The following is a 12228-nucleotide window of genomic DNA, read 5'->3' on the forward strand; positions in this document are numbered from 1 at the left end:
CGCGGGTTCGTGCCCCGGTCCGGGAGAATCCCACGTGCCGTGGAGCGGCTGGGCCCGTGGGCCATGGCCGCTGGGCCTGCGCGTCCGGAGCCTGTGCTCCGCAGCGGGAGAGGCCGCAGCAGTGGGAGGCCCGTGTACCGCAAAAAAAAAAAAAAAAAAAAAAAAGAATAGGGAAGCATGAAACTACTCCATCTTCCCAGAAATGGAAATTGACTATATTTCTTTTAAGAAGGTACTTTTTCACAGGCACCTTATCTTGTTACATTTCTGCTTCCCCCACCCCCATTGTCTGTTCTTTTCACAAATGTTATTCCTTCATTAGTCTCATTGAGCATCCTAAATATGCTTACTTAAAGTCTTTTTTTTCAGACTGTTCTATTATTTAATTTCATCTGGAGTTAATTCATATTATGATTATTGATTTTGGTGGCCATTATTCTTAGCATTAGATGTCTTCATGGGCTTCAGAGTTTTGATTTTTAGGCTCAATTTTGGGTAAAAGGGTATCTTTCACTTTCTTTCCCTCTTTGTGTACACAACCCCCCTCCATCTTGGGGTCCCTTCTCCCCCCTGGTCTAGCAGTTTGGGGTCACTCCAGTGATGCCTGGTCTGCAGTACAGGGACGTGTTTTATATTGGTGGTTCACAATTCCTGGCCCTCTGGGGTCTACTTGTCAACCAGGGGGCATGAGATTAATGATATTGGATGTTCTCCCTTGTCCTAGGGCCACACCTTCACAGAAGGTGTTGCCCCATGAAATGGTTGAAGAGATTTTTCAGACTCCTCTTTGACATAGGGGTGAGCACTCTCTCCCCTCATTTCAAATAGGAATCCTGGCTCTGTTTCCAGCCTTGTGTCCTCATTATGCCTTGGGATCCAGAGTCCAGCAAGCCCATGGCTTTGTCCATACTTAGCAGTTTGTGTTTCTGCACCACAGTGGAGTTTATATTGCTTTTGAGCCCAGACAGATCCTCTCAACACTTTATTGTATAGTTTATTGTTGTGTGTTTGCGGCAGAGAGCAGCACCTCACAGCCTGAATCATAGCATTATCTGGATCTGAAGCCGAATACTCTGTTTTTCTTATTTTAATATTTATTTTCATCTTTATTTAGCTCTATTTTATGCAATGCTACTTTGTATCCTGTTTGAGATAGGTGAAATACAAATAAATTATATATTTCTTCAAGTTTATGTTTCATCATTTCTCAAATCAAGGCGCACCTTATATTAAATGCATCTGAGAATTTAAGATGTATGGTGTCAACCACACCTGGAAATGAAGCAGACACTTCACTCATATGCACAGCATCCAGTAACCTGCGGAGGTGCAATACAGGCACCAAGGGCAGAAAAACCGGTGGGGTGACTCACAGGAGTGGATTCCTCTGTGTGTTTGGAAAAAGCGGGAGGGGTAGAGGGGTACAGGACAACTTCTGCATTTGAAGTCACCGACCTCAGTCAAGATGAATGCAGCTCCTGCCCCCTCGTGAGGTGGGAGAACTCACAGAAGCAGTTTAAGGAAACATTGTCTCCTTTCTTTCCCCTCTTGCTTCATGTACTAGACATTTTCAGCTGGTCACAAAAGGTGCACTTTTTGTCACACTGGGGTACACACAGTTGTGGGCACAGCTAGTCTATCTTTTCCAAGTACTGACACCCTCATGTTCCAATTCCCATTTTATAGAAGCAAAAACTGTAAAGGCATGAGTGAAGCCAACTCTGCCCAGGCCTGCCAGAGGGGTGCAAGTGGCCGCCAGTAGTTCAGCCTCCTTGAAGACGGTGTCCTCGAAAGACTGGCAACGGTGGGCGTCTTTTCTCTCCATCCATGCTCCATCCTGGAATTGACCATTTAGAAGTAGCTCAGCAAGGTCAAGTGGGAAAGGCATCCAGATCCTGAGTCAAATAGCTCATACACTTTGCCCAGTAATTTCACTCCTGGGCAATTACCCTGGCAAAGCTGGCAGAGGAAGGGGCTGGGATTCATACACAAGTGAGGTTTATAAAACTTCCACATGTAAAATAAGATGGAGCTCTATCAAAAGGGGCATATTAAATAAACTGGGTACACGATTTCATTGGAACATAGGCAGTAATTGAAAACTATGCTTTTGAAATAGCTTTAATGGAAAATGCTCAAATTCAGTGTGCTATTAAGGTCGCAAAACATGTCATAAGGTACAATAATTAATATTTATTTATTTAATTATTTATGGCCGCACCACCCAGCTTGTGGAATCTTAATTGCCCCACCAGGGATCCAACCCGTGCCTCCTGCAGTGAAAGCATAGAGTCCTAACCACTGGACCGCCAGGGAATTCCCAATAATTAATATTTTGTAATAGAAAAATATATCATAGAAGAACGACTGGATGGAAGTAGAGAAATATCACTATTTGTTCTCGCAGGTGGAGGGGCTCTGAATATAAACTTTTTCAAAAAAGACTTCTCGGATATCAAAATTTCCTACAGTGAATATACACTACATTGAACTTGTATTGAAGTTACAGTATGTAAAGCAAACTTCGTTAAAAAAATATTGCAACCTATACAAAAAGAGCTTTACTAGCAGTCTTAGAAAGAATTTAAAATAAAGGAAAACACCTATCATAATAATAAAATCAGTCATCACTGATTGGCTGCTGAGGACGGTCACAGAGCAGTTGCCCGGGAGGCGGGGCTGGGCGCGCCATTTCCGGGGCGGGGCCTCGGCCGCGCGCGAGCTGGTGGTCTCCATGGTAACCAGCGGGGCCCAAGCGAGGCGAGCCTGGAGCCGCCACCACCGCCGCGCAGGCCCCGCCCGCACCCAGGCAGCTCAGCCACCAGCCCTCCGCCGCGACCCCGGCCCGGGTCCCAGCTCGGCTTGTGCGCCCGCCAGAGGCTGCCCGCGCCTGCCTCCTGCCGCCGCCGCCCCGGCCTGACCTGACCGGGAAGCAGTTCCGGCGGGCCGCCGCCGCCGCCGTGACTCATCTGCCTGTCCGCATTCCCCGATCGGGCCATCTTGGTCGCGGCCGGCGCGGCAGACGGAGCCGCGGAGGAAGCCGCGGAGACCCAGGTACGCGCCCGCCGCCCGCCCCAGGCCCCGGCGCCGCCGCGGGTGCATCGGCCCTTTGTTCTGCCCCAGGTGGGCGCCGGGCCCAGCGTAGGGAGGGGGCCTCGGCGGGGGCGCCCGCCTCGCCGCCCGCTCTTTGCTCCTCCCACGCCGCGTCCCTTACTTCTAACCCCCGTTTCCGCAGTCGAAACCTTTTTTAAACCATGTTTTCATCCTTCAGGGCCCAGAACAAGTCCACCCTCCAGTGCAGCCCGCCATGGCCTTGTGAGGGCGGCGATCAAGGAGCCACATCCGGAGCTGGGGATCCCCAAGGGTCTGCACCCCCTGCCTGGTCTGGCTGTGCTCATCTCTCGGTCCGTCTCCCTGCCTTCTTGTTTGGGCTTCTCAGCCACTCTGGGTCTTGAACCCTACCCTTTCCTTGATTTCTCTCTGGGTATACCCAATTTTAGCATTACAGGTGCTCAGGTTCTGGGATACCCAAATCCCCTTCTCCCGCTTCATCAGTCTCAGCCTTTGGCCGACCTCTGGCCACCATGGTTCAACCTCAGACCGCAAAAGCTGAAACCCCAGCCTCTGCAGCTTCTACCAATGCCCAAATGGATGACGTCATCGACACCCTGACCTCCCTGCGCCTCACCAACTCCGCGCTGAGGCGGGAGGCCTCGACCCTGCGGGCAGAGAAGGCCAACCTCACCAACATGCTGGAGAGCGTGATGGCGGAGCTGACCTTGTTACGCACCCGGGCTCGGATTCCCGGGGCGCTGCAGATCACCCCACCCATCTCGGCCATTACCTCCAATGGGACCCGGCCGATGACAACGCCTCCAACCTCTCTGCCCGAGCCCTTTTCCGGAGACCCTGGCCAGCTGGCGGGGTTCTTGATGCAGATGGACAGATTCATGATCTTCCAGGCCTCGCGCTTCCCCGGAGAGGCCGAGCGAGTGGCGTTCCTCGTGTCCCGGCTGACTGGGGAGGCGGAGAAGTGGGCGATCCCCCACATGCAACCCGACAGCCCCTTGCGAAACAACTATCAGGGATTCCTGGCCGAGTTGCGGAGAACCTACAAGTCTCCGCTGCGGCACGCCCGGCGCGCCCAGATCAGAAAGACTTCGGCCTCGAATCGAGCCGTGCGGGAACGGCAGTCGCTCTGCCGCCAGCTGGCCGCCACGGGCACGGTGCCCTGCCCTGTGCACCCAGCTTCCAACGGGACCAGTCCAGCCCCGGCCCTGCCCACCAGAGCTCGGAACCTTTAGGAATCGGCCACCACCCTGGTCCGTCTGCCGCCACCCAGGTAGCATACCCCCTTTGCTGCGTAGAAGAAGTGTCCGTACCACAGCATCACCCTTGTTTGAAGACATCCCTTCCCGCCTCTCTCGTTCCATAAGGACATCTGTCATTGCTCCTGGGCGCCCTGTGACCCACCTTGCTTCCTGGTATTACGTGCTAGCTTGGGACCTCCACTGCATGTTTCCCTTCTCTCGCTTGCAATTCCAGCTCTTCTAGTGACCACAGCTCTGCTGCTGGGTCACACTGACCCCGCAACACACTTTGGACCATTTGGCCTGACCTTTCCCAGCCTGACCAGGTTCACAGCTGCTCCTCTTCCACCCTCTGCAGGCCCCACGGCAGCTCCCCACCTGGTTGCACTGTTCTCAGTAGTGAGCTTGCTGATGACAGAAAGAAGCCCTTTTGGCCAGGCGGGTGGCTTGATGGGGGTACCTGGAGTGGAGAGCCTGGCATCCTGCCCGTAGGTGATTGCCAGCCCTGCCAGGGCCCAGTGTAGCAGGCAGGGGCCTCGTCTCTGCTGTCAGCAGCCAAGGATCACAGCTGGGAGTGTGGTTCCAGCATTTCCGTGGGGCCAGCTTCACTCTGCACATGAGTATGCAGTCATTGTGCCCCATTGCTGCCACTGGGAAAGACTGATAATGCAGCCTTAGGGGGGATCCCCCGGAGGCTGCACCCCCATCAGTGCCTGGCTTTAGCTGCCAGTGTTCTGATAGCGCCAGGACTGGGGGGAATCCGGAGCTCGCCTGCTAGGAAGGTCGTTGTGACTTGAGATCACTGGGCATTTCCATCAAGCCTCCACAGGCAGCACATACATGTCCATCCCTGCCTGAGACCCCCGGCAGGCTGAGGGTGGGATCTAGAGGCTCACTTTGCTGCCCTGGACCCCCTGTGGGAATCAGCGGTGGTGTCCCCCACTGTGGGAATCAGCAGTCCCCCCTCCTCTTTGCCCCCTGGCACTTGGTGGTGCGCTTGTCTAGCTTGAGACCTGTTCCCTTCTCCCTGCAGGGGACATGTGGCCTTCACCTCAGCCCCTTGAGCCACACACACGGTCTCTAGGTCTCCAAAACCTCTGTGTAGCGTGTCCTCCCCAGGCCTGGGCTGTCCATCAGATGTCCAGCCTTTGTCCCAGAAAACATGGACTCAGGGCTGGAGACCCAACTCCTCTGGGATGCATCACTGAACCCTTAAGGAGAGAGGGTGTCTGCCTCTGCAGCCCCGGCCAAGGCCTTGCTGGCATTTTCAAAGGAAAAGAGCTGTGGACTGCCTTGGTCCTAATGCGGTGACAGTGCAGAGCTGGTGCCCGTGTTCTGATTCTGAGGGACAAACCTGTGCCTCTTAGTGGTGGGTGGCCTTGTGCTTTCTCACGGGGGACGCCCAGAATCACTTTCTGAATGAGTCTTGGCCAAGCCCTTTGGGCTGTGATGCTCCCACCATATTTCAATGCCCAATGAACCACATTTCCATGACCCCCCGGGCGGTGGGAGATGGGCTGTCTTACCTTGGATTCATCTGCCCCTGTTCTGCTGGTCCTGGCCTGACTGCAGGAGGACGGCCTCTGTGCACCCCTGCAGGCCTACGTCTTGGGACCCCCAGAGGTTGGCTCCTAGGGCCCATCCCCTCTTCCTAAGAGTTTCGATGGTGCAGGGGAAAGTGACTGCGTTCCTGAAGCAACCACCGCCTACAAGGTCAAGGGTGATCAGTGGTTGCTGGGGTTCGTGGACCACTGCTGCCCACTCATCATAAACTCTGTTAGCCCAGTTGCCCTGCTGAACCACTGCCTGAACCCAGGCTTCAGGCCCCCCTGGATTCCAGCCAAGGCTGTTCAGGTGGGACCATGGTGCTCATTAAGTGTGAAGCGGGGGAGGGCACACAGTGGGCCACTCTTCTGGGGGGCGGGCCCTCCGGTGGGGGGTTGTGCAGATCACTTGCACTTCCTGCTCTATTCTCTTCTGCCTACCTGCCAGGTGGAGGTGCCCACAGCTGAAGGGGTACAATGACACCCGGGGAAAAGGAGGCCTGCAGGGGTAACTGACACCTTGAAGGTTTCCTAGTGGCCCAGCCCAGCCAGGGTAGGAGACCTAGCATGGGAGCAGGGCAGGAACTGCTCGCCAACACCTGGCTGTGCCCAAGTGGCGTTAGAAGTCCTACTGTGTTTGCATTCGTACTGCATTTCAGCTGCTGCACGTAACTAGGCCAGAACCACTAGGCAAGGCTGGCCATGCTGCCTGCCCGCACCCGTGACCGGCCCTCTGCATATGGGTCGTCGTGCCCAGCCTGGGCTGCTGCTGCAGCTTCGTCTGGGTTGGTGATTAGGTTGGGTTTTGCCTGTTGCTGCTCACGGTTACGGGCTGGGGACTGGTGCTGCTGGACGCCTGCGACCTTCTTGATCGCTTCCTCAACCTTGGAAACCGGAGTAGATGCGAGGCTTGGGGTTGGACTTGGAAGAAGCCCCACGTTGGGAGCCCCTGGTGGCTCTAGTGGAAGACACCCTAGTCCCCAGCTAGAGAGGATGAGACCCAAGCTCTATGCAGCCCAGAGCAAGAGCAAGTGACTGGGAGGACCAAGCTGGAGAAGGCAGCAGGGGAGGGGAGCTGCTTTGTACATATTTGGGGTTTATAATTTCTCTAAATTTAAGAGAACAGGTGTTGATTTATTAAAGGGACAGGCAGTTAGTAGTGTTAAACAGTGCATGTGAGGGAAAGTTTTATGTTTTTCATGGTGTTGATATTATTTGGACTATATTGTGTCTGTCTGCTGGTCTCCGTGGTACCCCATCTGGTAAGGAAGCTTCAGTGCTTAACAGGGCATCGTTCGAGATCAGATGTAGAAGAAGGGGTGACCTCTGGACTACTGTATAGTGTGACCTTGGGATTGACTTAATGTCCTGAAGCATTTCGGTGACTTCTGGGAAAAAGCCAAGATCCATCTCACTGGTCCCAGGTGAGTATATAATGAGGAAGTCATGACACGGAGCCCAAAAGTACCCCATGAAGATGCAGGTAAGATGCACGAGCTGCTGTTGTCAAGAGGGACAGAACTACCTGCTGGACCATGATCCTGGCAGTTCGGCCTTTAGGAGGAGGAGCAAATGTGGGGAGAGCTGGGCAGGTACTTAGGTTACCTTAAGGGAGCAGCCCCGTGACTGAACGAGCACACACACAACCACACAACGGGGCCAGCTACCAGGGGTGGAGTTTGGGCGGGAAGAGGGGAGAGATCTTAGCAGCCGTCCCTACCATCTTGCAACCAGAGCTGTAAGCCTGAGATCCCCTCTGCTCGGAAAGCCGTAAGTTAGGGGCTTAGAGTTGAAGACACAGATGGGGCTCTGGAGAAGGCAACACAGCACCGATTGTTGGGCAGGCAGCAAAAGCTTGCCTGTGTGGGGAGAGGGCTGGGGTTTAGGATAATTCCATCACCCACCACATGTGGACAGAGCTGATGACTGGTGTGGTCTCGGGGTCCCAACGTCGTGTGTGGCCATTGGCAGAGCACGGACGCAGTAGAGGGGGTGGGGTGACACCAGCTTGCCGCGACATCAGTAACTCCTTTGGGTAACCAAGTAACAATGTCCTGGTGGTTTTCATTATCAAAGCCAACCTACACACAGAAATTTTGGAAAATAAAGTAGTAGAAAGAAGTACAATTTTTAACATTTTGGTGTTTCTCCTAGTCTCTCCCCGCCCCCCGCCCCCCATGGTTTCTCTGCTTTTTGTTTTAACATAGTTGTGATACTACCTACTGCAATGATCCAATATCATGTATTTTCATTTACGTCACGGGCGTTTCCCCGTGTTCTTTCTAATTTTATGTTGAAAGGCCGTGTAGTCTTCCGTCAAGCAGTGCCAATGGTTGATCACCAATGCTCTTACTAATTTTTCACCATTAGAAATTGATGAATATCTTTGTGCATAAAGTTTCCCCCAACGTCAAGTTATTTCCTTAGGGTAGATTCTCAGAGGTGGGATTTATTGCATTAAAGAATATGAAAACTTGTGAGACCATGATTACATACTGACAAATGGTCTCCAGAAATGTTTATACCCATTTACACTGCCACCAGCAAAGATAAATGTGCTCATTTTACCATCTTGCCAGTACTGAGTATTCTCATCTGGCCAAATACTTGCTAATCTGATCATGAAAAAAATAACATTGTATTTTAGTTTGCATTTTTTCGATTTCTAGCAAAGTAGAACATCTTTTCATGTCAAGCAGTTGTATTTCTTTTGTGGATTGTCGGTGTCCTCTGCTCTTATCTACTGGGGGTCTGATAAATTTGTATGAGCTCGTTATATATTAAAGATATTAACCTGCTGTGTGTCATACTCGTTGCACATGTTTCCACCTTTTTACTTTTTTGTGTGTTTTACTGAAATTTTAACTTGATACGTAGCTGATCCATTCCCTCACTTGGCCCTGTGCCCACCAGACTCTTAACACAAGGTAGGCACATATATTTGTCCCCTTTGTTCACAGCTGTACCACTGCACTGGTAGCAATGGCTGACGCACAGGAGGTACTCCACAAATGTTTGTGAGACTGGTGTGGATGGATGTGCTGGGCATCCATGGTGCGTCACACAGACCACTCCCGCCCCCGAAGTGCTTGTGGACCAAGAACACTTCACAGACCTTTTGGTCCCAGAATCCCTTTGCACCATTAAAAATCCTTTAGGACCCCGAAGAGCTTCTGCTAATGTAGATTTTGCTTATCAACATTTACCATGTTACAAATTAAAATGGAGAATGTTTCAAAATACTATTTTGAAAATAAACTCATTACCTGACAACACGAATAGCATATTTTAAAGAAAACTATTTTCAAAAAAAATTCAGTGAGAAGAGTGGCGTTCTTGCATCATTTTGCAAATTTCTTTAATGTCTGGCTTAATATCGATAGAAGACAGCTGGCACCTCACACCTGCCCCTGTACTTCATCTTTTGCAGGATCACACATCACGTAGCCTCTGAAAAATTACACTGTACACTCAGGAGACAGCAAGAGTGGAAAAGACACAGGATATTTTAGTAGTAGTACGAAAACAGGAATACCTTCCAGAACCGGAACGGATCCTGCCCCCTTTGAGATCCCCTGGTCTGAGAAGAGACAAGAGTAGTCCGAGCTGCAAACACCTCCATCTGTCCTTTGTAGTTCCCTTCACTGCTTTAAACTGAAGGTCTTTGTTTCCCTCTAGAATTAATAAAGGCACTTCTGGAATTAGTTTGGCTTGTAGTGTGAGGTGAGACTCCAACTTGACTTTTCCCCAGTTTTTTCTTTATAAATTTAGTTTATTTATTTATTTTTGGCACGTTGGGTCTTCGTTGCTGCATGCAGGCTTTCTCTAGTTGCGGTGAGTGGGGGCTACTCTTTGTTGCGGTGCGCGGGCTTCTCATTGCGGTGGCTTCTCTTGTGGAGCACGGGCTCTGGGGCGCGTGGGCTTCAGTAGTTGTGGCTCGCGGGCTCAGTAGTTGTGGCGCACGGGTTTAGTTGCTCTGCGGCACGTGGGATCTTCCCGGACCAGGGGTCGAACCCGTGTCCCCTGGATTGGCAGGCGAATTCTTAACCACTGCGCCACCAGGGAAGCCTTCCCCAATGTTTAAACCCGAGATCACCTACTGACTTCTTTCTCCCTCTCATCCATGTGTTTCCTCCAGCACATCTGAAAATCTTATCTTTTGTGGCGCCGACTTTCCCAATATCTAATGATCCATCTATCTCCCCCAAAACTTCCCTTTTAAAAATGATTTCGGGTTTATATTTTGTATTCCTAATAGGGGGTCTGCCCCTTCAGGTTTTCTTAGCTGTTCTCACCAGATGAACGTAAAAATTAATTATAAAATTTGCCCCGAATCCCAGCACAGACGCAGGGCTGGCAAATTGTGCACAAACCAGAGTCCTGGAGGGTGAGGTGGCCGCTGCTTCGTGCCCACGGAAGGCCTTGCCCCTGGGGTTTCAACCAACGTTTCTCTACGACTGGTGACTGGCTTGCGATCAGGGGTGAAAATCTGTGTCCCAACTGGCTAGCCTGCTGCCTAGTCAGGGTCTTCTGCTTGGAAAAGTCTAGAGTGCACACGATGCCCTGCTGGCTGGCCCCGGACGGCTGGTCCTAAGAGGTTTACAAGGGCCTCGCTGTGTCTTTCAAAAGTTCTTCCCTGGGTTCCAGAACATCTGGATGTAGCTGGGGAGTCTTCTGGATTCCAAACGGTATTGTGTCCCCAGAAACCTGCTGGTCACACTTCAAGCACCACATTTTAAACTGCTGACTCTCTCAGATCATATCTGAGCAACTCCCAAGACAGGAGTCTCGTGTGATCTGCCCGTGAGTTTCCAACGGCCAACTCAGGCTCTGGGCATCTGCTAAAGCCTCTTCCTGTCAAGAAAAGTTAATTTCTAGGCATACGCTATAGCAGGGTATCGAGCTGGGCTTTTCCTGTTGTAGCCGAGACCCGCACATGAGAATGAAAGCCTGTACTCTGAACTTTGACAGCTGCTGACAATCCGTCAGTCCCCGCACTTGAAGGGATGTCTTAGCTCTGTCATTCTACCAGCACCCAACGGTTGCATAGGCTGGCTGGTTCTTTACCAAACCTGTTTTCTCCTCTTTCTGGGCAAAAAGCTAGAGTACATTCCCCAGCCTCCTTTCCAAGCTGGTGGGGCTCAATGATGGAATTCTAACCAGTGGAATGCGGGCAAGAGAGATGCTCCATGTTCTCTCCTCTTCAACCATTTGATCCACGATAGTCAAGGTGACCTTGGAAAACACAGAGTGAAAATGGCAGATCCATACAACAGAGACCCCAAGCCACAGTCTGTGGGAGAGCTGCCAGGATCCCCATGGGCCTGGGACACTGGGCATGACTGGGGGTCAGCTCCCAGCGGTGAGCAGGTGGGAGCAGGGAGGGGGGATGGTGGCAGCCCCAGGAGGAGTGAGCGCCCGCGGTTGCTACAGCCGTTCCAGGAACCCTATGTCCTCTTTCCTCGAGTGGCCCTGACATGAGCACCAATGTGGCCCAGCGAGGGAAGAGCAAATTCCAGTCAAGAGAAGGCCTCAGCGTCACAAAGAGCTCCGGCCAACCCTGGGGAGAGGGGATGAGACACACCCCAAATTGTTTTAGCCAAACATTCTTCAGAAGCAAACAGGGCTTAGTCTTAACAAGAGACTGTTCTACACACAAAAATGACAACAAAACCTTTTAACGTGGCCAAGATATCATTAAGGGACCTCCTACCTAGTGGGAAGGGGTTTGACAGATCCCACTGGATTAGGGTTTGGAAGAAATAAAAGTTTTTCTATTTCTATTCCTAACGAGTTGAGATGCTTCAATAAACCAGTTACACTTCATTCACTTGTATGATGAAACCCCCCACAAAGCTATGAAATAACAAAACAGGAAAAGCAGAGACAACTCTGGTAGTTTCAGTCTTAAAGGAGCTTTAGGGCATAAAAAGCAGTGTGTCGGAGCAATGCTGCTCTTAGCACGCTGACTGCCCAGAGGGGTTTAGAAGAATCTTTGGAATCTGAATGAGAAAAGGACCACAGTAACACACAGCAGTGCACCTGCTGTCTGTGAGACATGGTTCTAGAAACTGAAGATGTAAGGGTGAGCAAGACAGAGACTTTGCCCTTGTGGAGTCCTCCTTCTTCCAGGAGAAGAGAATGATAAACCCACGTGTATCTCATACAAGGGAGGAGGGTGGATGGGGTCCAAGAAGATCTCTCCAAGGGCTTGATACAGAGCAAAGCCCCCAAGGAAATGAGTGAAGTGGGCTTAGACTCAAGCCTGACTGTGGTCCCAAAGAGGAAAAGTTATTCAAATCTGTGTTTAGTCTTAAAATCTATAGTGCCTTAGACTCAAGGAAGTATTTTTTTTTCAGATTTGAGATGACACT

At 51.3% G+C, this 12228-nt stretch overlaps 1 protein-coding gene across 1 annotated transcript; it reads left to right on the plus strand.

The window, feature by feature from the left end:
• Positions 1 to 2713: 2713 nt before the first annotated feature.
• RTL6 (retrotransposon Gag like 6) lies at positions 2714 to 8669 on the plus strand. The gene is made up of 2 exons (XM_081250320.1): positions 2714 to 3054; positions 3272 to 8669. Exon 2 carries the CDS (start codon positions 3585 to 3587, stop codon positions 4302 to 4304), a length of 720 nt encoding a protein of 239 aa, XP_081106446.1. The 5' UTR covers positions 2714 to 3054; positions 3272 to 3584; the 3' UTR covers positions 4305 to 8669.
• The last annotated feature ends 3559 nt before the right edge of the window (positions 8670 to 12228 follow it).

The sequence above is a fragment of the Mesoplodon bidens genome, assembly GCF_964165515.1.
Source record: "Mesoplodon bidens genome assembly, chromosome: 11".
Lineage (NCBI taxonomy): Eukaryota > Metazoa > Chordata > Mammalia > Artiodactyla > Ziphiidae > Mesoplodon > Mesoplodon bidens.